The sequence below is a fragment of the Lissotriton vulgaris genome, chromosome 6 (genome assembly GCF_964263255.1).
Source record: "Lissotriton vulgaris chromosome 6, aLisVul1.2, whole genome shotgun sequence".
Taxonomy (NCBI): domain Eukaryota; kingdom Metazoa; phylum Chordata; class Amphibia; order Caudata; family Salamandridae; genus Lissotriton; species Lissotriton vulgaris.
The window spans coordinates 1235543254-1235570020 of record NC_141694.1 but is presented as its reverse complement, the minus strand read 5'-3'; the positions used below and the strand labels follow the sequence as shown (position 1 = coordinate 1235570020).

The 26767-nt window shown below is 45.6% G+C and overlaps 1 protein-coding gene across 2 annotated transcripts in view; it reads right to left on the bottom strand.

The window, feature by feature from the left end:
• REV3L (REV3 like, DNA directed polymerase zeta catalytic subunit) overlaps positions 1-26767 on the bottom strand; it is a 1049196-nt gene that overhangs the window by 673019 nt on the left and 349410 nt on the right. For both annotated transcript variants that reach the window (XM_086927335.1, XM_086927334.1), the window contains exon 5: positions 15609-15705. In XM_086927335.1, coding sequence (XP_086783461.1) covers positions 15609-15705 — 97 coding nt within the window. The remainder of the gene's footprint in view (positions 1-15608; positions 15706-26767) is intronic.

Here is a 26767-nt window from a genome sequence, read left to right as displayed (position 1 = left end):
AATAGCTTAAACTCTTGCAAATGTGAGACCTATTGCATTGCAAATACGTTTGTGCATTAACATTTTTAAAAAGCATTAGGAGAGAGAATGTCCTGCCTGTGACAGAAGGCAGGACAAAGCCATTTGAGAAAATAGTGCTCATAGGCTGTAATCAAAGTCTAATGAGTAACAACACACATAACGGGGGTGTTGCCGTGGCAGGTTACAAAATGAGACAAGAAGTACTAAGGAAGGACTACTAAGCTTATTGACCAATGAACAGCCAGTTTACAGTCGACAATGATAGAAGCCAATGAAAAATATGGGCAGAGCTTCAAGTCCCTACCTGAATACAGCATTCCTTGCAGAACAGCACATGCGCTGCCCAGGCTCGACTTAAAAACACCAGAGGTGCCTTGTGCCAATAGTCAATCATCTAAGCCACTGTAAATTTAGACAATGTATAAGATGCATGGCTGCACAAATGCCAAGTGCCAGTTTGACATCCTATGGAGGTAAATGTTATAGTGCGTCATTAAATCCAGTCCAGCTGTACTACGCAAAACATTTAGATTTCATTAAAACATCTAAGATCATTCATAAAATAATCCAAATGCCTAGGCAGTTCTGACGAATTAAAAGTTGTGCGATAGATTCATTTATAATGCCAAAGTGTCAAGTGCCAAATAATCGTCCTGTGCAGCCAAAAGTGCAAGTGTATTATTTAAAGACACGCTCCTCCTGTGCAAAACAAGACAATTCATTTTCATGAAGTCCTCTGGACACAGTGACAGTAAATAATCAAGGTGCCATGCTCGACCTGCAGCCCGTGTGTTTTAAGAGGCCCCATTGTTTTCTACGACAGTATTGTTTGAACTGAGGCCAGGAAGGGGGGGGGGGGCGCAGAACCTCAGTGTGCATGAAGAGAGCACATGCACACTGCTATTAAAACGATCCCTGCTTAGGTGGTGCCTCCTGACATATGGACATATCGTATCGCCCAGGTGGCTCAGTACATCGGTGTCCTGCTTAAATGAACGGTTAATGAGACATAAAAGATGCTCTAGTACATTATCCATGAATTTGATAATACTAATGGTGATCCTTTGGAAATCGCCCTTCAAGCAAAAACATAATTCTATGACAACAGGTTCTGATTTCGTATTGGATGAGAATCTGGTGAAGGTGTATAGTGTCACCCAGCCTCTATTTGACAATGTACCCACTTTTCACTCCATGGGTCAGGCTCTCTCCGGCGAGATAAATAGTAGGGCAGATGGTCGCTCGGGCAATTGCCGACATAAATATATTGTGTGGTCTCACTTGTATTAGAAGCAGCGCGCTGCTGCATACCTGCACTTCATCCATAGAAGCACACATCGCTACAGTAGCAATGAGGATAGCACAAACCTGCCCAGTTTGCTGGTGAGCTATAGATGTCTCCATATGGAGGGACAGTGTGTCCCTGCAGCCGTTCACCCTCTACATTTCCGTGGACTACTTTTTAAGCAGATGTATACAAGGATGTATACAAGCAAAATTGCAGATGCCGCCCCTGAATGGAGTAAAGAGGGCGGGTGCCATACAGCCGTTGTGGACCCTTAAAGAACGATTTAGGTGACTGCTTGGCAGTCACATCAAAGGGGATGTATCCCTGCTCACCCCAGGGCATGGCAAAAAAGGGCACAGGTATTGGAGTTAAAAGCCCTCCCCTCCCCCTGTGCCAAGTTATATTGAAAATATAGGGGACACTTGCAGAGAAGAAAGGCAATATCCCATACAGTACGGTGTGTTGGGAGTCTTCAAAATGTGAATAAACCTTGCACATACAAATGGAGATCGACATATAATTAAAAGCCTCTCTGCATGAATAACAATATCTATTTCTGAGTTTTGTGTCGATAGATACCATTATATTTTTCCTTGTGAAACGGTTTGGTACATAAAGCTCATGAAGATTTTTGAGACGCAAAACACAAAAATGTGCATAAATCCTAATTCCACTGGTAAAAACCCATAATATGGGCTATTTATCAAGCTTTATACATTCCGAACCTGTGGGCGCTTCTTGCAGTTTGTAAAGTGAAGGACTCGAGTAATGCAAATGCTACTTACCAGTATGCATCTGTTCTTGGCATGTAGGGCTGCTGACATTCATATCTGTGCATAGATCGCCACCTAGTGTTGGGTCCGGATGATTGCACATTGTTGTCCTGGAAGAGTCTTCGAAGTATCACGAGATAGGTGGCTCCTCCCCTGGACTACAGTGCGCATGGGCATCGCCTCCATCCCCAGATTGTTTTTAGCCATTGGCAGAGATGGAGAGAAGAATGTGAGTGATGACCATGCTATGAGCATATGTATATATATATGAATGAATACTGCAGCTGCTACAGGCGCCGGGGAGGAGGGTGGGCGATATGAATGTCAGCAGCCCTACATGCCAAGAACAGATGCATACTGGTAAGTAGCATTTGCAGTTCGAGGCATGTGGGCTGCTGAATTCATATCTGTGCATAGAATACATAGCAGTCCCTCCATTATCGGCGGCCGCCCGTGCCAGCTGCAGCAGTCTGAAAAAGTGTTTTTAGAACAGCTTGACCAACAGCTGCCTGCTGTTTGGAATGCACGTCTACACAGTAGTGCTTAGTGAAAGTATGTTTGGTAGACCATGTGGCTGCTCTACAGATATCTTCTAAGGGAATGTCACCTAGGAAAGCCATGGAGGCCCCCAACTTCCTGGTGGAGTGGGCCCTCGGTGGGATAGTGAGGGTGCGTTTAGCTTTAGCGTAACAGATCTGAATGCACTTCACTATCCACCTAGCAATCCCTGCTTTTGAGATAGCGTTTCCCTTGTGGTGTGTGGCAAAAGCAACAAAAAGCTGCTTGGTTTTGCGAAAATCTTTTGTCCTGTCTACATAATACATCAAGGCCCTCTTAACATCAAGGGTGTGGAGCATGCGCTCCGCCAGTGTCTCCGGGTTTTGGAAAAACACCGGCAATTCGATTGTCTGGTTTAAGTGGAATTGGGATACCACTTTGGGTAGGAATTTAGGGTTAGTGCGGAGCACCACCCTATTAGCATGTACCTGGAAGTAAGGTTCTTGGATGGTGAGCGCCTGCAGCTCGCTAACCCTCCGTAGCGATGTAATTGCTACTAAGAACGCAACCTTCCAGGTCAGAAACTGAAGCTCACAAGAGTGCAGTGGCTCAAAGGGAGGACCCATCAGCCTCGTAAGAACCACGTTGAGGTTCCATTCTGGAGCTGGAGGGGTCCTTGGTGGAATGACCCTTTTGAGTCCTTCCAGAAAGGCCTTGATAGCAGGGACCTTAAAGAGTGACAGGTGCTGCCTATTCTGGAGGTATGCTGCCATAGCAGACAGGTGAATGCGGATGGAAGAGTATGCCAGATTGCATTGGTACAGGTGGAACAGGTAACAAATGATGTTTTGAATGGAAGCATCTAGCGGGTCAATATCGTGGTTAACACAGTAGATGACAAACCTCTTCCATTTAGCCGCATAACAAGCTCTAGTAGTGGGCTTCCTTGCCTCCCGAATGATGTTCATGCAATCGGGAGGTAGATTGAGGTAGCCAAACTCTAGGACTTCAGGAGCCAGATCGCCAGGTTGAGCTGTTGCGGATCTGGGTGCTGAATGTCGCCATGGCTCTGCGTCAGAAGGCTGGGAGTGAGATGAAGCCTTTGATGCGGTACCACGGAGAGTTCCAGAAACGTGGTATACCACGGTTGGCGAGCCCACGTTGGAGCAACCAGGATGAGAGTCATCGAGTGCTGCCTGAGCTCGCGTGCCACCAGCGGTATCAGAGGTGCTGGGGGAAAAGCGTACGCAAATTTGCCTGACCAGTTCATCCACATCGCATTGCCCTGTGATTGCGGGTGTGGGAACCTAGCGGCGAAGCTTTGGCATTTTGCGTTCTCCTTTGTGGCGAACAGGTCTATCTCTGGATGACCCCACCTTTGGAAGTAAGGTTGGAGTACTGATGGATGTATCTCCCACTCGTGCATCTGATGGCTGTGCCTGCTGAGCAGGTCCGCCATTTGATTGTCCTTGCCCGGGAGATGCTCTGTCATGAGGAAGATGTTCCTCTGAATGGCCCACTTCCACATGCTCTGAGCCAGATGAGACAGCTGTGGAGAGTGTGTGCCTCCCTGCTTCTGGATATAGTACATGGCCGTCATGTTGTCCGTCCGGATCAACACGACTTTGTTGCACAGATGTACTTTGAACGCCTTCAAGGCCATGAAGATTGCCATCAGTTCCAACACATTGATGTGCATCTTCCTTTGCTGTAGTGTCCATAGTCCCTGCACAGTGTAATGGAGTACATGCGCTCCCCATCCCTGGAGAGAGGCGTCCGTCGTCAGGATAATCTGTGGGACAGGCTCTTGGAATGGTCGGCCCTTGCAAAGGTTGTGTGGATTCCACCAATGCAGAGAGTTGTATGCCCGACCGCTCACCAACACTAGGTCTGTCAGTTGCCCATGAGCCTGAGTCCACTGACGTGCAAGGCACTCCTGAAGCGGACGCATATGTAGTCTCGCGTGCGGGACAATGGAGATGCAGGAGGCCATCATGCCTATCAACTGCATGAACACCTTCGCTGGAAGCGAGTGTTGGGGTCTGAATCGTTGGATCAGCGCCTGGATACTGGCGATTCTCACTGAATTTGGCTGCGCGGTGGCTGCCAGAGTGTTGATTGTCGCGCCCAGGTACTGTTGCACGTGGGCGGGCTGGAGATGGGACTTTGGGTAGTTCAGAGAGAATCCCAGATCGTGCAGGAGATGAATGGTGCGTGACACGTGGTCGACGCACTGCTGTTCTGTCCTTGCTTGAATGAGCCAGTCGTCCAGGTAGGGAAAGACGTGGACGTGCTGGCGACGGAGATGCGCTGCTACAGTCGCTAGGCACTTGGTAAACACTCTCGGTGCCGTGGTGACCCCGAACGGCAGAACCTTGAACTGGTAATGCTGGTCTAAGATCGTGAATCTGAGATACTTCCTGTGGGAAGGATGCAGGGGGATATGAAAATAGGCATCTTTCAGATCCAGCGTAGCCAGGAAGTCCCCCTGTTGAAGCAGGGGAAGCACCTGCTGCAACGTGAGCATATGGAAGTGCTCCGAGAGGATGTACCAGTTCAGGGGCCTGAGGTCCAGGATCGGCCTGAGGGATCCGTCCTTCTTGGGAATCAGAAAATACAGGGAGTAAACCCCTGTTCCCCGCTCTTGCAATGGAACGAGCTCTATCGCCCCTTTTTGCAGCATGACTAGAACTTCTTGCTGCAACAAGGTCAAGTGCTCGCCTGACATAGGACGGCTCCTTGGGGGTATGTCCGGTGGAATGGACGTAAGCTCTAGACAGTACCCGTACTGGATAATAGACCTCACCCACCTGTCCGTGGTGATGGTCTTCCACGCCGGCAGGAACTGCTGGAGTCTCCCCCCGACCGGTGTTGCATGGTCGGGGGGCAGTGACAAGACGTCACTGTTTGTTGGTGGTGGTGGACCTGGAACTATTGTTTCCACGTCCCCTGCCCTTGACATTATTGCCTCTGTAACCACCTCGACCCTTGTTGTTATACGAGGCTTGGGTGTTACTTTTGTAATATTGGGTTGACTGGGACGCCTGTCCCCTTGAGGTGCCTCTGGAGTTTGAGCGGCGAAAGGAACCACTCCGAAACTGCTGACTTTGTAGAGCCCCCATAGACTTGGCAGTTTCCGTATCTTTTTTCATTTTCTCCAGTGTGGCATCCACCTCAGGGCCAAACAGGTGGTCAGGATTCACTGTTTGATTGAGGATCGTAGTTTGGATGTCGGGTTTGAACCCCGAAATTCTAAGCCAGGCATGGCGTCGAAGCAGCACACTGGTATTGATAGCCCTGGAGGCTGTGTCTGCCACATCCAGTGCACATTTGATGGATGCATTCGTAATGAGTTTACCCTCCTGAATGAGCATCTCTCCCGCCTCCTTGTATTGGTCAGGCAAGTGTTGCAGTATGGCCTCTAATGTGTCATAATGGGCCCTATCATAACGTGCAAGTAATGCTTGGGTGTTAGATATTCTCCAGATATTAGCTGCCTGAGCAGCAATTCTTTTGCCTGAGGCCTCAAAGATCTTGGACTCTTTGTCTGGGGGAGGAGCGTCACCAGTAGTTTGAGAGTTTGCCCTCTTCCGAGCGTTGGAAACAACCAAGGAGTCCAATGGCAAGTGTCCCTTGATATATGTAGGATCCGTGGGCGCTGCCTTATATTTCCTGTCGATGCGAGGGTTGACCACACGCGCTCGGGTGGGCTCCTTGAAAACCTCCGTTGCATGTTTCAGCACACCCTTAAGCATCGGTAGTGTTTTGACAGACTTTTCGGCTACCGAGAAGGTGTCGAACAAGAAGTCCACATCCACGGGGTCCGAGTGCAGCTCGACGTCGTGGTTAGCAGCAGCCCTCTCTATCAGAGCATTGAAGGCCGCCGAGTCCTCAGACGGGGACGTCTTGGCCGCGAAAAGTTGAGTGTCCTGACCCGACTGCGGGTCCTCCGTGTCGCCTCCGGCGGACCACGGTACGTGCTCCTCCTCCGGATCCGAGTACGCCGGATAGTTGTACTCGTCACCTTCCTCGTCCGCATCGGCTGCAGCGGAATGCGTCGGCGAGTGTCCTAGGGTTTGCGGGGACACAGGTTCCACCAAAGCCGGAGAGTCCTCGGAGTCCCTTTTGTTTTTGAGAGGAATCTTAAAGGGTTCCAACGTCGGCTCCGTCGTGATCTTCCGTTTGAGGAGCGACAGTTTTCCGGTGTTGGCGTCGATTATCACCGCACGACGTTCCTCTTCCGCAAGCGGCTGGAGACGCAGCTTCGACACCGCCAAGGCAGCTTTCGGCGTTAACACCTCCCTCGAGGGTCCGCCCTGTTTCGGTGCGAAGGCCTTCGGCGCCGACTTGGGCGGCAGGGTGAAACGGATAGGCGTTTGCTCCCTCGCAGGCTTAGGCGTCGACTTAGGCGCACTGGTGTCCTGTGCGGGAACCACACTGGCCTTTCGAATCCGCTGCAAGGATTCCGCTACCTTCTTTGTCCAGGCCGGAGAGGGCTGGGCCGGTTCGAGCGACCCCTCATCTTCGAGAGCCTGTGCGCCGGCAGGCACCGTCTTCGGGGCCGACGCCCCCTGCCTATGCGCGTCGTCGCCCTGACGCTTCTTCGAAGCAGTCTTCGGGTCCGCGACCCCTTTCGGCGCCGACGCAGCCGCGTCGGAGGACTTCGCCTTCGGCGCCGACCCCGAGGGCTTCGGGTCGGCCATTTTGGCGTGGCTCTTCAAGTCGGCCATTTTGGTTTTCTTGGAAGTTGACACCTCCAGAACCTTCTTCACCTGCGCCACTTTCACTTTCGGTTTCGCATCCGAGGATGCGTGACCAGTTGGCTTCACTTTCGTTTTCTTCGACGTAAGTGATGGTTCATAAGTGTCCGTGACCGGGCCCGGAGGCGGGGACGTAGGACTCATAGTTAGATCTTGGGTAAGGCCCGAAGGCGATCCCTCGACCTGGGCCGTATGAAGGGGAACAACCCCTGAGTCAGGTTGGGGATGCTCTTCCTCCGAGCTATCTCCCATCGTGGTAAAAGCCTGATCGTCGTCCCCTACCTCGTCGGTGACTTCGTCAAAGTTCTCCTCACCCGCGTCGTAGGCCTCTCCCTCGGATGCGGGATTAGAGTCCGAACCTTGCACGTCGTCTTCTCCCTCGACATATTCTTGGAAAATGTCGCCAGGCGGGGGCGCCGTGGCCGATAACCTAGCCTGGAGCCTATTGGCCCGACGAATCTTTAAAGTCTTCTTGCTCCTGAATTTCGAACACGCCATGCAGGTGTCCTCGCGGTGATCCGGCGACAATCAGGTATTGCACACCGGGTGCACGTCGAGGTGCGAGTATTTAGAGTGACACAACGGGCACTTCTTAAACGGAGTTCGCTCCATAGCAAGAGTGTAGTACAGGCCCGACCGCGCCGAAAGCACGTGGAAGGGCAGCAAGAGATCGGAGCTGAGAGTCAGAAAGAAACCCGTACGCAACTATACCGACGCCCAGCCTAAAGACCTTTTGGTCTCGAGTAGAAGTTGAACAACTATCGGTTCCGACAGAGGGAACCGAAACACATCCGAACCCAATGGCGGAAAAAAACAATCTGGGGATGGAGGCGATGCCCATGCGCACTGTAGTCCAGGGGAGGAGCCACCTATCTCGTGATACTTCGAAGACTCTTCCAGGACAACAATGTGCAATCATCCGGACCCAACACTAGGTGGCGATCTATGCACGGATATGAATTCAGCAGCCCACATGCCTCGAACTTTGGTGTCCTTAAATATGCTCACTGCCCCTCTCTTAAAAAGAGTACTGTTTGGCACGTTAGGAGCGCGTGAGACCCCAAAAATCCAAGGGTCCACCCTTCAGAACACTCAAAGTTCATCCCCTAAAAAAACCACAAGTGGTCTAAGGCGAGCACTTAAGAAATATTGCGGTCTCAGTAAATCCAGATGTTTGTTACCCCCTCTCTAAATACAGGTAGCGGGGGTTTAAAAAGACGGTCTGGGAGTGGGTCCTCAACGACCATGTCTACTCTACCTTCCCAGACGTCACAAAATATGAATCCCTCATTTGCCAGTACTATTGGAAAACAAGAAAGATTAAAACGCGAGCTGGCAAGTAATGCTGCATGCGTTATGTCAAGCTGGTTGTTTTCCCTTTCAAGATATAGACCAAACCTAAAATATGTTTCTGCAGCAGGGTTAAAAACAAGTTAACTGCGAGCAGGCAAACAGCGTGCGCGCAGGGAGGGAGCGAGTGGCCGAGCCATAATAAATCAAGGATGCGGTGGGGGGACGCCATGCGTGTGAACAACGCCTGTCCGGAGGCGGGTGCGCACATGGTTTGTCTCCCTTTGGGAACAAAAGCGACGACAATAGAGTCTAGCCAAGGCGAAGCAGTGAGGCGAGACCCAAAAAGACATCGAATTTGCAATATTTCTGTTGTACAGAAAATGTAATTTGGAACTTTATCTCCAACAATACAATTATGGACAAGAAATGCAGTAATGTTCATCAGGGACAAGTCTCTTTGGACCTTACGTGAAGAATAATAAGGCTTAAGCGCCTCAGCAACAAGTTCGGGAGAAGCACGATCAGGAAGAAATTGTCCATACAATAGTAGAGAGAATACTGTAATAAATCCAATGCAGAAGGAGGGAAAAAAATAGGGAAAGAAAAATCCAACAGTAGCACCAGGGAGAAATTATATAAGTATTCTTCACGGAAGTCTTGTAATTCCTGTATCAGATTTGCATGTTAGTTGTAGTTTATTAGGCCTGGTTCCCAGACTGTCACGACCTACAGATGTATAGGTTTCAGAAATACTTTAACGGCGCTCGCATTTCAGGTCTGCAACTGGTACTGAAGAAAGTCATTGGTGTATCTCCAAAGAAACTGCCTCTCCTTTAAGCCTTTGGATGCGTTGGACGGCTTTTGGCCGTCCGACGCTATGGGTGGCATGTGCGCCAGACGACTAGGAGCCGTCCGAATTGCGCACACGCGAAATTTTCCTGCACTGCAGGAAAATTTTGCGCGCATCCAAAGGGTTAATCTTACTTAAATTAATTGAGAACACTGTGGCAAAGTTGCCAAATTAGTTCATCCCCAAATCCAAGGCAGGGGCCCCTACATGTTCAGCTGGAATCTGTTTAGGAACTTCAGGTAAAACAGCAATGAATGGAGTACTGTGGGTGATGGAATAGATTACTGCAGAAACAGTTCCCCTAAGTATTACACTCCTCTACTAGAAGAATCATACCAAGTGGAAGACACAGCGAGGATCCTGAGATTATCATGGGGTACCGTATGGGGCAAACTCTGCCTCAAGCTGATTTGCTTTTTGTGAAATCCAAAACAGAGTTTCATCCAGTTTGGTAGGAACCTTACCCATAATGGCATGAAAAGTAACAGGACAAATTGAAGGCATAGCTAACTGAGCCTGTCCATTTGCTGTGGATTAGCATAAGGCGTATAGCCTGCTAAGGCTGGCTAGGTTGCTCTATCATTACTGAGAAGACCCAGTCGAGCATTGTGTACTGTGTGTGGGAGGGGACCTTGTAATCAATTATGATGTTCTAGGTAAGTTAAAGTTATTTATAAATATTCATAAGGTTTATATGCAGCTGGAACTGCAGCCTCATTGTATATGTGAAATGTTTGTGCATTGAGATCCGTTGCATGAAAATAAACCCAGGTAACAACTTCACATCTGTACGCTTTGTGTGCCTCAACCATGAAGGTAAATTATCCACCGCTGTTGGCGATCCCATGCCCAGCTAATTGTGCAGTTACAGCTTGCCTGTTAATTACAGGAATAATTACTGGTTGCGCCATATTTAATGAATGGAATTCAAAGAAAGAAAAACAGTATAGGGGACAATACTATTAAACAATGCCTGTTGTTAACCAACAGACATAAATGGGTACTTCCTATTACGCTGAAGGAGGATAAAACCCTTATCACCATGGACATCTCCATATAGAGGCAATAAAGGAGTTTTGGGCGCACACAAGTAAAGTACTCAGGAGACCCATTAAATAGTTACCAGACCTGTAACGGTGGAACCATGTTAAACGGTTCCTACCAATCTAGTAGGACTGAGTATATAGAACAACAAAACTTCGTAAAACATAGGAGTCTTATTTAATCAGTAAATGTTTGACTAGCTCCCAGTATTGCATCTGACCTCCTAATCTTACAGAGTTATAGATGTTGCCAGTAACCTAGAACATGACTTCCACATTCCCAAGGAAATCGTGGTAAAGGTCCCACCCTTTTTTATTTATAAAGTTTTAAATAGCGCGAACGTGATCCCGAAGGATATCAGAGCGCTTTACAACTTAAGGCAAAGGTAACAAATCAGAACGTTCACAAAGAAACAATAAATTATTGCATTTTTAAATGTTCATTGAAAAGCTCCAATCTTTGTACATAAAACATGAACAGCAATTGTAAGAAAGATGACACTATTGGAATAAGTATTTTTAGTATAGTGAAAAACACAAACAATTCAACCATTGTAATTTTTGACAATGTTGCTAAAATCACTCTTATCTATTACTGATCTCCATGCTAAAGAGAGCATATTGGGAGTACCCATCTGCCAGGCCTGTTGGAATGACCTAACCCCACACCTTGGTACTTTATATCAGGAGGCCAGGCTCAGTGTATCCACAAATGCACTTACATCGGAATCTACAGCTATCTTTCCTTCTCGTGATGAAGTTCGGGGACAGAGACTGCATTTTAGTGACAGCTCAGAGAAGATTTCCATGATGACTCCAGCAGGAAGTGAGCCTCCCACCAGCTTCAGAATGGATGTTGTTTTTATAATGAAAGGTCTCAACTCATCAAACTGTGTCAGAGGTGCAGAACAACACTTTAATCAGACTAAAGCAGAAGAGATGTCTCCTCACAAGCACAGAAGGCCCTGGGAATAAAGGTGTAGACTACAGGGTGACAATGCCCATCACAACGAAATGGGTGAAATTGTCATTCTCACAGAATTGGAAAACATGTGCAAACCACCATTAGAAAATGATGCTACGTTAAAATGAGAAACTAAAATGCAGCTTAACAGCAAGCCACAAAAAATAAGAACATTACTAAAGAATGCACGCCAGATATTGTTCTGGATCATCTGGTAAGTTTTGTACCCAACAACATAGTTCCTCATACCCTTTCCAAACAAAGGTTCACAGTACGCTTCTTACAGGTTTTTTTTCTCCAAATTCTTCATAACATAGTGAAGTATTATGATAGGAAGAGACTACTGATTTATTGCTTTAAGGCTGATAAAAGCCATGCCTGAATGTGTTTGACAACAGATTAATGAAAACTCAGACTGCTTCTTTAGTGATATGCCTGGAAGGAGCTCATGAAGGCCTGACAAGCTACATGTGTAGCCTAGAGATTTTGCGATTATACTAGATGGATGTCATTATTTTCATTTGGACTAAACTGGACACTCTGTTGATTGTGGATGGCTGTTAGGTCTATAACCCACAAAAATGGTGCCATAACCTAGAGAATTAAAATCACAATGTATTCAAATGTATGCAACAAGGCTACACAAAGGTCCTAGTGAAAAACAAAGCATGGGTATGAAAACACAAAGGTACAGCAAACAACACAGGTTCACTAGTTACAGTAATACTGTTTTTGGAGGAAATGTGGCAACCTCTGAAAATCTTAGGTATTCAACTAGGAGGCTGGCCTCAGATGTGAGATTCAGAGAGAAACCTTATGAGTTCTTAGACATTTAAGCCTGAAAAACATCAGAGGAACAGTGACAGAGAGGCCACTCTCCTCTCTTGAAGGGGTTAAAGAAGATACAGTTTGAGGCCTGAAATAAGCTGGACCTTTAGAACCAAAACAAATTGTGTAAAAACTTGAAGCGCAAATCAGTAGATGGGGTACTGGTGAGGCTAGAGGTACAGCATTGTACTTTTTTTTTGTTTTTATTAATAGTTAAAATTTAGATGCTTCAGTACTTGGATACATTTCCTATTAAACTAGCAACAGCTTTAAGCAAAAGCAAACATTCATATTAATGGCCTATGGCTCCGCCTGTCCCGGGCCCCTTACCAACATAGGTGGTTGCATAGGTTGCTAAGCAGAAATTGAAATCTTTCTGTTTTTTTTCCTTGGGAGTGCTTTGGTTTTGGGTAATGAGTTTGAAGGTATATTAAGTAAGGAATGGCAGCTGAAATTACATCCATAGAGGATCCATAACTAAATAAAAAGCTTGACCACTGTATGAAAAGTGCTCATTTCACGAAAGTTGATGTGCTTGCATAGGATACCAGCCAGAAATTTTGACTAGCATTAGAGCCCCTAAAATAAGGATATGTATTTAGAAGGAGACAAACTGGAGACTCCCAAAGGTCAGTGTTAGAAATGGGATCTCTAGCTAGCAGTGGTTTGAACCCTGTCCAAGTAGGGACCCTCACTCTAGTTAGGGTAAGGGAGTCACACAGCTAAGATAACTCCTCCTCACCCCCTTATTAGCTTGGCACAAGCAGTCAGGCTTATCTCAGAGGCAATGTGTAACGCATTTGTACATTCACACAGTAGCACAGTGAAAACACAACAAAAGTAGTCCACGCCGGTTTAGCAAAATAGCCAATATTTATCTCAATGACTCAGGTTTCTTATACAGCAATACTATTCACCCACAATGGTTTCAAGGGTGCTGGTGTGTGTGAGGGGGGTGGGGTGGTCAGCAATGGTGATTGCCGGAGGTGCAGAGGCAAGGAGTTTCAGTGTTGTGAAGAGCTTTGTAGGTGTGCGTGAGGAGCTTGAATGCGATTCATTAGTTGATTGGTAGCCAGTGATGGTCTCTCAGGTGGCTGGTGATGTGGCTGCGGTGTAGGATGTTCAAAATGAAAATGGTGGAGGGGTTCTGGAGGTTCTGCAGTTTCTTTAGGAGTTTCTGGGTGGTGCCAGTGTAGAGTCGTTGGCATAATCCAGTCTGATTCGGACGAGCGCATGGGTGACTATTTTCCTGGACTCTGTCGGTATCCACTTGAAGATCTTACGAAGCAGGTGGAGCGTGAAGAAACTGCGTTGATTTGGTGGTTCATTGAGAGCGAGTGGTCCAGGATGATGCAGAGGTTTTATGCTTGGTCCGTGGATGTGGGGGGTCCTAAGCGCTGTGGGCCACCAGGAGTTGTCCCAAGCAGAGTGGGTGGACCCCAGGATGAGGACTTTGGTCTTGTCGGAGTTAAGCTTGAGGCAGCTGTCCTTCATTCAGGTGGCGAATGCCTTCTTCCCATTGTGGAAATTGCTCTTGGTGGCTGTGGGTTCGTCTGTGAGGGAGAGGATCAGCTGGGTGTCTTTGGCTTAGGAGAATATATTGAGTCTGTGGCTTCTGACAATGGCTGAATAAAACAAGACCAAAATGACAAAAGTCTAACATACACAAGTCAAAATATCACTTAACATTTTAAGCAAGTTTAGTCCATAGAAATCAATGGATAGTTTTCATTTAGCTTAAAGTACCTCATATACGTCAAAAATCAAAGACGAGGCAGGTGCAGGCACCAGAAAAACAAAGCGATGCATCTGTCCTTACTACACAGTGAAGGTGACGTGTTGGTTCCTTACAGACATGCATCGGTTCCCTACTGCTAGGCAGGGGAGGGGGATGCGTTGATTCCTTACGGGCAGGGGAGGTGATGTGTCTGTTCCTTACTGACAGGGGAGGTGACTGTTAGATTACCAGACACGAGGCATTGGTTCCTTACTGCGGTGTCAAAGAATTAGCGCCCAGTGATGATGCAGAGAAAATACAGAAGCGCTGCGTTGAGACGACAGCGAGAAAGCAGCCGCTGCGTCGATTTCTCAACAGCAGAGCAGGCGCTGCATCGATTTCGCAGCCACAAGCAGGTGCTGCATTGGAGTAGGTGAACGAAATTCACACTGCAGCAATTTTTCTGACCTGCTGTGATGGCAAGTTGGGGCCTGCGGTGAAAGCTGTGGTTGATGCACCAATCGGGAACTGCGCTTCTAGGCGGGCTGCATGGATGTGTTACTCTTCTGCTGCGATGCGTCCACAAAGCAGGTACTTCGAGTCAATGCATGGATTTTCTCCTTCAGATCACCAGATTCGATTTCGAAGGGCCCAGGAAATGGATTTGGCACCACTTGGCAAGTCAGGACTCTCAGCAGAAGGGCACTAGTAGGTGAAGTCTTTGATGGCCTGAGACTTCTTAACAGGATGCAAGCACACACAAGCACTTGAAGAACCTTGGAAGCAGGATGTAGAAAGCAAAGTTCAGTCCTTTCACTACCCAGAACAGAACCACCAAAAAGGAGCAGGCCAGAACAACAAAGCAACAGTAGAGTGGCAGTCCCTACGGCATCCAGCTCTTCCTCCTGGCAGAATGTGCTCTGATTTTGGGTGTCAAAGGTCCAATACTTCGCTCCTTTCTTCCTTTGAAGTAGGCAAACTTCAAAAGATAGTTTTTGTAGAGCTCAAGACCCAGCCTTTCCATTGCCTGCCTCCAGACACACTCCCGGGGAGAGGGGGCAGCTTTGTATGGGGACAGGCACAGCCCTATGCATGTGTTCATGACAACTCCTCCCACCACTCTAGCTCAGGAAGGCCCCCCAGCCTGGTGATGGCCCATCAGGATATGCAAGGCACACCTCAGCTCCCTTTGTGTGACTGTCTAGAGTGAATGCACAAGAGCCCAGCTATCAGCCCACCCAGACGTGTATTCTACAGACAGGCAGAGGCACAGTATAGTTCAGCAAGAAAATGTCCACTTTCTAAAAGTGGCATTTTCAAACACGCAATTTGAAAATCAACTTGACCAAAAGATGTAGTGTTAAATTGTGAGTTCAGAGACCCAAAACTCCAGATCTCGATTTGCTCCTAACGGGAAAAACAGGAGGAAGAAGGCAAAAGGTTTGGAGTTAACCATGCAAAAATGGCCAGGTCCAAAAGTCAGATACGCTCATTAGATATTTGCAAGCAGCCCTCACACAGTTTGGTTTGTAGAAGATCAGTGATTTTTCAGAATATTCCATAATATACTGACCTTGGTATTTCATCTTCCTCCCATCGAAAAAAAGTACTGTTGAAGGATGTTTCATGCAAGTGATCTTTGTGACACCCAGTTCCTGCTACTTCGTCTCCTGTTCATAAAAAAAATTATCAAAGTGTTATTTATGCTTAAAAACAAAATGAAAACTGAGTAATTCATTAAGCAGGTGTGCGACATCCTAGTCTGTGCTCACATTCTGAATTTGAAAAGCTTGGGCCACTTTTAAAATAGCTTCTTAAGAGCATGTCAACATCACACTCAAAAAGTGAGTCATTAAAAAAAATAGCCACTATATATTCACACAGTGCATAAGGCATTTCAAATAAAACAATTAAGGGTATAAGTTAAGAGATCAAGTGATGGACAATTATTCATGTTCAAAATGCCCTCTCAAAAAACTTCAAATGAACAAAAATAATTAACATTTTCAGAAATCACAGGAGACTAAAATACATACAAATTACACACACAAACAAGCATTTGCAATGCGATAGGTCTAGCATTTGCAAGAGCTTAAACTATAGGCATTGTAAATGATAATGCCTTTTATTCATCTGTTTTGAAAATTAACAAATAAAAGGCACTGTCATTTACAATCCCAATAGCTCAAACTCTTGTAAATGCAAAACCTATCATTTCAAAGAAGCCTCTGCCATTGTCCCGGGCCGCTTGGAAAGAGAAAGTACGCATGGCGCGCTGAATGATGAAGGAAAGCATGTTGTGCCTGCAGCAGGAGAAAATGATTAAAGAAAATTGTGCTTACAGACTTAATAAGACATACCGTATGATAACAGAAGTAACATGGGCTAGACCTCATGGGAGGTTACAAATTAAGACAAGGCGGTACTAAGGAGGGACTAACAAGCCTATAACGAATCAGAAAACAGCATTTACAAAGGACAATAACACAAGCTAATGAAAACAAGCATTGGCATAGCCAATAGGTCTCGTCTTTGGGACCTGATACGTTTTTAGCCATGCAACAGTTGATGTTGTTGCACCAAGGATATTGTGCTGCATAACTAAATACTTATAAGGTTCCAAAAGCGAGACCTATTGGCTATGCCAATGCTTGTTCCTTCTTGCAGTTTTTACTGTAAGGCACAGTTTGCCTGGTGCTAGCAAGGGCATTAGCGACACTGTGCTACTGGAAGAGGTCACCATTACATCGGGAAAATTAAGAAAAGAAAGCTAAGTTTCACTGTCAAATCTCAGATCTAAAAAAAAGTATAATAAAAAGAAATGTGTGCTGCTCTGAGAGCACTTCCATTGTTCAGTGTAATTATACAAAAATCGATGGTGGAGTGTGCTATGTATTGTTCGCCAATTGGCTGTAAGAAACAAGTGCTGTCGCTATTGCTTCAGTCCTGCAGTCATGGTGAGGCAGCGGTGGGTCACTGTCCCTTAGAGTGCCTATTGTGAGAACACAATAAAGTAGGGACGATACTTTTGCTTTGATAAAAGGAAGACGCCGATGCATTTGATATATTTTACTTATGCCATATTTTATGTTTGGATATTTCCATATTTTACTTTTGTAGAATGCCTACCCCTTTCCTGTGCCACATTAATAATGTCTACAATTAATAAAACATATGGAGTGGGTGGGGTCCTTCAGGCTACAACTGAGACATGTAGAACTAGTCCGCGCGAGCCAGAACATCCAGCTGTGCGAAGGGCGGGCCAAGTGACAGGCGGGCGAGCGCTCTGTGCGCTGAGCAAATTCTGATAATTTGCATGAAAGCAGATGTCAGTTCCATTGGGATGACATAACTGCTGCAACAGGAAGTCCTGTCATGAGTGCAATAGCAGGAAAGTGGAGGCTGGAAGAAGAGGCAGCTGGCGAGTATCCATTCCGCAACCACAGCAAGGTTAAACAGGCCTGCCAATAGCCAGGGCGCGGGCCTGGAAAAAAAGTTGACGGCGTGACAGGTCTCCGTCTTCTACATTCGAAGAATGACGCATTAAGTCACCATGAATGCATACGCTGTGGGGCCGCCATTATTGATGAGGGAATATAGCACAATAGGGCAATGATGGATCTTGTAAAGGAGTATAGTAATGGAATAATGACTGACAAGTGAGAAAGGAAGATAGAAATGTCAAAGAAAAATCAAGCATCCCTGTGTTACTTATTTGTTCACATTTTTAAGAGACAGAATAGATGCTATGTTTTCGTCAATTAGTTCCCAAAATGAGTAATAACCAGGCGCTATACTAAGTTACTGTGCAATGCCGTGAAAGAGGGGCATGCCCCTGAATGTTAATAGGTACGTCTGCTAAAATAAAAGTGCTGCAGTCATGTCACACAGAACCGTGATACGAGACCCAAGCATGTTAGATTTCCAAGCACACAGTCATTAAGTGAAACTGCCCGCGCCCTGCTTAATGACTGTTTTGAAACACACTCGTGCTTGTGGCGCATCCGCCTTGCGGGAGCGAGCAGTGGCCAATTATAACGCGCGCTGCTGCTCGCTCCCACAAGGTGGATGCTGCCACAAGCACGAGTGTGCTTCAAAATGAGCAGACTGATGGCTAAAGGTCCTCCTAGAGCATCGCATGCGAGCGGCTTAGGCGAGGCCTGAATATGGGCTGAGAGTGGGAGGATCTTCAAGTCCATACTTTAATACAGCATGCCTTGAAGAGCAGCACATGTGCTGCCCAGGCTCGACCTAAAAACTGGGCCATCAGGAACAGCAAATTAGATTCAAGCCAGTAAATATCTCACACTTACAAAAAAGTATTAAAAAAAAAAAGTCTTGCAATAGGTATGTATGTATGTTCAGGTGACCAGTGATCTCAGTCCCATTTCTGAAATTAAATTCTCGAATGGAAACAAAGATGTGCTTTCATTAATACCTAAATAGACATCTGGAAGGGAAGGGCATTTAAATCAACAAACATGATATTATATTTGTTGCACTGTCATATAACCTTAATTGAAGAAGAATACAAGATGTATTCCATATGTTTTACAAAAAAACACACAGATGAAAAACGAACCAGGTGAATGTAATGCCTTCTTATAAAGCTCCAATACACGCCTGTTGGGGGTTCGTGATAACAGAAATGAGAGGCAAAATTAACTACATTTATAAATGGGGCAAAATTAACATTTTCCACACAAAGTTTCATGAAGCTGGCAATTAACGTGTTGGCTAGTTGTTGATGGTGTTCAACTATGGCTGCATAAGACAATTCTTGCAAAAATTTTCTTTGTAAGAATTTTTCTGCAAAAACTTTGCATTGGAAGAAAATGTATGTTAAGTGAGTTTTTGGTGCTCCTGCTCTTCCAGTAAAAGCATACAGATTTAAAGGGTTGTTGCTAATGATTTCCAAAAACTTTGCAACATTTATGAACTAAATGAAGCTTGAGAGGTTTTGGGAAAAAGACTCGCGTGGTGACCTAAAGAAGCATTTTAACAATAAATCTATTAAAATATCTACTGGTAGGGGCAGACTTGTTGGGCTCATATTTTCAATAAATTTACTTGATGCCTTTGACCTTTCGTTCATTCTCCTGCTGTTCCAGATTGGGAAATTCATTCTATTGGTCTTTCCTGACAGTAGAATGGATAATTGTCTGCACTTTGTCAATTGAAGACACTTTAAGTGTAAATCTTATGTATGTGAGAAATCTTTAGAATTCCGATTCATCGTGAGAATAAGGTTCTCTTGCTAACAGTAAGGAGTCTCATGCAAAAACACAAAGCACTTTAATTTTACACAGCAACAATCCTCATTCACACTATGAGCCCAAGGAAGCCCACCTGTCAAAGCTACCTGTCTTTTGTTCACATGAAGGAAAATTAAAGAACTCTGTGTCTTCCTTTCCCCCATCACAGCTTTTCTTTTTTAGTTAATTCCAACTCCCCGACCACCATGGCCTAAAGCTCACTGATGCACCCCAGGCCCAGGTCCTGTTGCATCCCTCCATCTGCACCTTCGTTGCTCATGCTGCTACATGTGGCCCTTAAAATGTTTATTTTTTTAGGATAAAAAAACTATTTGGAGGGCCAGCCATTTGCTTGGAGACCACTCCACTGTAAGAAATGGGATAATGCACACGTGAAATTTAGTGGTGTCTGCCATCTTGGATCTGTAAACATTTCAAAATAAAGAGAACACTGTATCATTTAGTAGGCAAACACAGACGTCATCATGCATGCGTTGTGCTGCCTTGGTCATAATGCATTTTCACTCATGCGCAACTCCAATCATTGCATCTTTTTTCTCTTTGCCAATGCTGTACATCATGGTCAAAAAGCATTTTGCTTTTTGTTGACGCTGCACAACAAGGTCAAAACGCATTAGTAAAGCCAACAGCTCACAAAGACAAGAATAATTGGCTTTATCAAGACACTTCTTAGAATTGTGTACAACTGAACTATAACTTTCAACATCTATGACATAAAATCTTTTTGGGAAGTTTTGGCTTAGCGTGGACTGTGCCGCCTTCCCTACTGGAATATAGTAATTAGGTAATTAAGTCAAATAATTATATGTTTTGCAACTTTTCTGTATTTATTTATGGATTTACTACGGCATGTAGCGATCGTTATTTGTTAAAATACAAATGTCTCATCTTTTACATGGTTCTACTGAAGATTCTGTGTATTTACTAGGTAACTACAACTTCCTTCAACAGGGGGGATGGGTGAGGGCGCTCAGATTTCACCTTTATTACTGTACAATCCTGAAAAAGTGGATAATGCTATTGCTTCACAGTGAAGTATTGATATGGTTTCAGGATATGGATTTGAAAGTATGAGCATTTCACCTGGTGTAAATATTGCCTTAATTAAATCTGAATTACTTTTTGGGTTTCAATTGTTTTTATTCATTTTTTTATGTGAGAAATTCCAACAGAGGGACAGTTCAAAAACGCAATAAAGGCAATAGATTGTGCTTGGCGTTTATTGGCATATCGTTGGTGCTGTCGATCATGAGAAGCACAGCGAAAATGGGAAAAGAGTGCAGAAAGGGTGGGGGACAGACTCTGCATAACCTTCACATTAGTAATGGCACATATTTCAAATGGAAACATGCTGCACATGAATTCACACATTTGGCCATTATTGTACGCAATTGGATAGGTAAACGTTAGTGGAGATCCATTGATTTTGCTCAGGGAACCATCTTCATGTTATTTATATGCACAGCAGAATAAACATGCGATTTATGTGAAAAGCAGAATAAACAGACAACACTAGTACTTGTCAGTGAGGTCCTTATCAGTCGATAGTGGGTAAGTATTAGGTATTGATTTAAACTGAGTTAGGCTAGTGGAGGTCATACCTGTGAGGGCAGCCGGGTCGCACTTGCCTAACGATATATAAATAAGTCATCAGTAAGAGGTGTACTGGTTTATGGAGGTGCAAAGTGGATTGCGGAGGCATCAAGTGAGCTCCACATGGATCTGTGGGATGGGTGCCAAGGGGAGAGATATGTTGTCTGAACCTCTTAGAAATGTGAGTCATTCATGCCACATTTGGAATTAAACTATGCTGAAGTTCTTCCAGTTGGTAAGAATAAGCTTGCAGGCAAGCTTTAACATTAGGTCAAGTCGAACCTCTGTGTGCCTCATTTCTTATTTGAGGGTCAAGTGATCCGATAAGTATATAATTACAATTTGCACGTGGGAGTACTATGTAAAGTGTTTTTAATAACTACAAATGTATTATCCCAGTAAGTCTGCATCTGAGCAAGGTCACCCATTTGGTCATTACAGTTCCAACATTTGAGATCTCATGCAAGATTAACTTTATGGAGCCTTTCTGGTGTCCAATAGCATCTATGGATGATCATGGCTTTGGTTTGAGAAAGCATTGGTGGTATCTTATTGGTTTTTATGGTGATATATATATATATATGTAAAATCTAATTTGAAGAAAGATTGTAACATGGACAACGGAAGTGGGAGGGGTTGCCGTCAAAGAGCTCTTTGATCAGGTTTATCCCTTTTTCTTACCATTCAGAACATAGAACGGGTTGCCCAAGTTTAATTTTGGGATTGAGACAAATGGATGGCAGGTTGGAATTACAAATCTTTATTTTCAAGAGGCAGTCTACTCTAAGGATAGCTATCTTCGTATTAAACATGATCTATTTGGAGCGTAGAAGGTGGAGATTGTGTATTGTTACTTACCCGATAATAGGTTTGTTTTTTAGGATTTTTTTCAATATTTACCCAGACAAGTATATCATTTGCATCTTCAAGAAACTAGTTAGTGCCTTGCTTGAATAAATATGCTGCTTGGTACTTCCTAAAGTTAGGGAGGTCTAGGCCACTTACCTTTACCTTTCAAGACTGTAATATCTTTTAGTGATATTCTTGGTTTTTTGTCTTGCCATAAGAATATGTTGAAAGTATTATCAATTTTAGATAGGAAGTCTTCTGAAGGGGATATAGGGAGCATACTGATTACATTAATGGACTAGGGGAGTAATCATCATTTTACAGAGACTCTGCCCTACTTCATCAAGATAGAAACTTGAGTGGCCATCCATCTAGGAGCTTACTGATTTTTTAAAGAAATGAGTCTTCGTTACACATTTTTAGTAGTGATGAAGTCATTAGAGAATTCCACTCCTAAATATTTAATATGGCCTGTTTGACATGCGAGGCCTCAGTTGCCAGGAATATCCTTATTGCCTATATTATTAAGCAGTTTAACCTCGGAATTGTTCCTACTGAGTGTGTAGCCTAAGATATCAGCAAATTCTTGGGTTGCTGTAATTAACGCGAAAATAGAGATGGTATCCTCTAGTAATTAAAATCTCGTCCGCACATGCATCTAATTTTATGTTTTGTTTACCGAATTATAGCCCTGATATTCCTACATTTTCACCTAGGTGGTGAAAAAAGGGTTCTAGAGCGAAGCTGAAGAGAGGAAGCAAGAGGGTGAAACTTTGCCTTGTTCCTTGCATCAAACCACTGTACACCCATATAAGGATGATGGCGTTATAAATCACATACACTTTGGTAATGGACTCAAGCTTAGGCTCATTTGCTATCAGGGTACGGTCATAAATTGGTCCAAAAGCACAATATATAAGGCACAATTGTGTATGTCGATCACATGCTTGAAAACTTCCTCCAACTTTTCAGAGAGAGAGTTGCTAATAGCTAGAAGAGGGAGGCTTGCAGATTACAAACCACAACGGCAGGTAAGGATGAGAGTTAAGACGATGATCATAGGAGGAAAGGTCCATCAAGCAATACAGTTTGAGATTTATGTTTGGAGAACAATGTTCCAAAGTAAGAGTCAATGCTTACTCCTGGCGAATCAAGTCTTGTGTGTTTATGTATTCATATCTGCATCTTCTTTCTCGTCTAAGAAATTCAGGAGGGTGAGATGTCATGGAAGATGTGCGAGGTCTCTTGTATTGTCACCTGGTATTTCACAAAGCCTGCAAAGGAGAAATCCCAGTTCATTACTTTAAACCTGGGTCGTAGGCCCAGGAAGCCCTTCCTGATTTCAACCGTGGACTTAGAGTAGTCTTGTGAGATGAAGACCATGCTGCCTTTCGATTGTATGTGGTTAGGCTTTCTCATGAATGCAATCATTTTTTCCACATGCTGGTAGGGGAGTGGTTTACATACGATGTGGCGAAATTGAGTCTGGTTAGGATGTTTCCTTGTAGGTACACTGTGTGCTCTTTCAAATTCAAGGTCTTTTTTAAAAATGATGTACTATTTTGTAAGAACCATTTCCTCAGGAATAGAATGCAGGACCCAGCCACGTCTTCCTCACCTTCGGGAATGTCGAAGACACAAAGGTTCCCTGGTCTGTTTCTGTCTTCCAGTGCCACAAGTTCTCTGGCTAGAGTTTGGGTTCCGCTATTAAGGGTTGAGATATTTTGATTTAGTCTCGGGATCTTCCGGATTGCTGATTCTACTCTCCGTCTCTGCAATCCTCGTGTTGGTTTGAGTGGATAGCAGATATCTCATTTTGCATTGCACCCGTGCTGTCCTTCGTAGATTTAGTGGAATCATGAGCGTCTGCCATTTTTAGGTCTCGGCTAAAGACGCGCGGAAGCGCGTCTCCGCCGAGATCTTATGTCACCGAGTGTGCTTCCCAGGAGACACTCCTGGCCGCGCGCAGGCGAATCTAAACTGGCACCCGCATTAGTACGAGCGCTGCGCGAGGCTCCCACACAACACACGCATACATAGAAACAGAAGCGCTCACGCACGCACATACATACAGAACACACACACACACACACACACACACACACACACACACACACACACACACACACACACACACACACACACACACACACGCACACACACACACACGCACACACACACACACACACACACACACACACGCACCGGCCCCCCCTCTCCCCTTTAACTTACTGTGGCAATCTGGGGGACTCCGCTCTCCGCACCGGCAGGGAGAGTTGACGCTGCGGCTCCTATCCCGGGACTCCCTCTTGGTCAAGGGAGCCCCGCAACACGCGTGCAACGTCCTGTTGTCGGCCCCGGGGGCTCTCCACGCTCGCAGGAGCCCCGGGCCGCTCCACGCATTTCCTCCGCCTGCCTCCTCTTCCGGTCCGGACGCGGCTCCGCCCCCGTCACAGGCGACCTTGCCTGACTTCCGGTGCGGCCGCGGCGGAATTCCGGGGGCAGTAAGAGTTATTGTATATTTGGCTGCTAAATGAAAGCGTGTCCATCTGCCACTGACATTTAAATTTACTAAAAATATGTGAATATGCCCTAAATCCAAATGTAAATTTAATTTAGCTAAAAACTATTATTATTTTAAGTGAAATTAATGTTTTCATGTAAATCAGAACCCATGCTGAACAGTTTGTTTCGGCCTTACTGTTTGCATGTCATATTTTTATCTTTTTGAAGGAAATGTACTACTTTTGAGTAGAGAAGTAGTCTGCTCGAAATGTGAACTTGGCGTGGTACAGACAGCTTCAGTGTGTTTCCTTGTTTTCTCTGTTTTTACATTATGCACTAGTTCTAGCTGTGGAAGGAAGCTGTAGTGAGTGCAGAGTGCAGAGTAGTGAGTGCAGAGTAGTGAGTGCAGAGTAGTGAGTGCAGAGTAGTGAGTGCAGAGTAGTGAGTGCAGAGTAGTGAGTGCAGAGTGCAGAGTAGTGAGTGCAGAGTGCAGAGTAGTGAGTGCAGAGTAGTGAGTGCAGAGTGGTGAGTGCAGAGTGGTGAGTGCAGAGTGGTGAGTGCAGAGTGGTGAGTGCAGAGTGGTGAGTGCAGAGTGGTGAGTGCAGAGTGGTGAGTGCAGAGTGGTGAGTGCAGAGTGGTGAGTGCAGAGTGGTGAGTGCAGAGTGGTGAGTAGTGAGTGCAGAGTGCAGAGTAGTGAGTGCAGAGTAGTGAGTAGTGAGTGCAGAGTAGTGAGTAGTGAGTGCAGAGTAGTGAGTAGTGAGTAGTGAGTGCAGAGTAGTGAGTAGTGAGTGCAGAGTAGTGAGTGCAGAGTAGTGAGTGCAGAGTAGTGAGTGCAGAGTAGTGAGTGCAGAGTGCAGAGTAGTGAGTGCAGAGTAGTGAGTGCAGAGTAGTGAGTGCAGAGTAGTGAGTGCAGAGTAGTGAGTGCAGAGTAGTGAGTGCAGAGTAGTGAATGCAGAGTAGTGAGTGCAGAGTGCAGAGTAGTGAGTGCAGAGTAGTGAGTGCAGAGTAGTGAGTGCAGAGTAGTGAGTGCAGAGTAGTGAGTGCAGAGTAGTGAGTGCAGAGTAGTGAGTGCAGAGTAGTGAGTGCAGAGTAGTGAATGCAGAGTAGTGAGTGCAGAGTAGTGAGTGCAGAGTGCAGAGTAGTGAGTGCAGAGTGCAGAGTAGTGAGTGCAGAGTAGTGAGTGCAGAGTAGTGAGTGCAGAGTAGTGAGTAGTGAGTGCAGAGTAGTGAGTAGTGAGTGCAGAGTAGTGAGTGCAGAGTAGTGAGTGCAGAGTGGTGAGTGCAGAGTGCAGAGTAGTGAGTGCAGAGTGCAGAGTAGTGAGTGCAGAGTAGTGAGTGCAGAGTAGTGAGTGCAGAGTAGTGAGTGCAGAGTAGTGAGTGCAGAGTAGTGAGTGCAGAGTAGTGAGTGCAGAGTAGTGAGTGCAGAGTAGTGAGTGCAGAGTGCAGAGTAGTGAGTGCAGAGTGCAGAGTAGTGAGTGCAGAGTGCAGAGTAGTGAGTGCAGAGTGCAGAGTAGTGAGTGCAGAGTAGTGAGTGCAGAGTGCAGCGTAGTGAGTGCAGAGTAGTGAGTGCAGAGTAGTGAGTGCAGAGTGCAGAGTAGTGAGTGCAGAGTAGTGAGTGAGTAGTGAGTGCAGAGTGCAGAGTAGTGAGTGCAGAGTAGAGAGTGCAGAGTAGTGAGTGCAGAGTAGTGAGTGCAGAGTGCAGAGTAGTGAGTGCAGAGTGCAGAGTAGTGAGTGCAGAGTAGTGAGTGCAGAGTAGTGAGTGCAGAGTGCAGAGTAGTGAGTGCAGAGTGCAGAGTAGTGAGTGCAGAGTAGTGAGTAGTGAGTGCAGAGTAGTGAGTAGTGAGTGCAGAGTAGTGAGTAGTGAGTGCAGAGTAGTGAGTAGTGAGTGCAGAATAGTGAGTGTTGGACTTGGCCCTTCTGGCAGGTTCACCCCTGAACTTTTTGCCTAGTGATTTCTGGTCTTTGCGCACTTTGACACTGTGGCGCAGTGTAAAGTGCATGCTCTCCCTGAGTGCGTGTGTGAGATTGGCCTGCTCTCCCATAGGAATGCATGGGGAATGTCTGTGTCCCTGGTAGTTCCTGATGCGTGAGGCGTGCATGGTCAAGTTTGGTATGTGCGAACTCGGGAGAGTGAATGCTTCGCAACAATGTAAAGTGTGTGTTTTATCTAATGTATGTTTATTGGAATACAAAGGCTATTTTTATATATACCCTTGTGTGGAGTTTTCTTTGTGGTGGGCCTTGGGTGTTGTTGCTGGGGTGCGTGCGCAGATACTTAACTCATATCGCCTCCAAGTTTAGCCTTGCTGCTCGCGCCACGTTACCTAGAGGGCGAGTAGGGGTTATCTTGGCGTGTAACTCCCTTGCTCTGACCTTAGGAGTGGTGATCCCTGACTGACCTCGACGCGAGTCTTGGCCAGCCAGGATCCCGTTTCTAACATTGGACGCAGCGGTGAGGATGAGGATTTGTGTTTGCGATGTACCACAGTGGCAACTGGCCACACTACAAA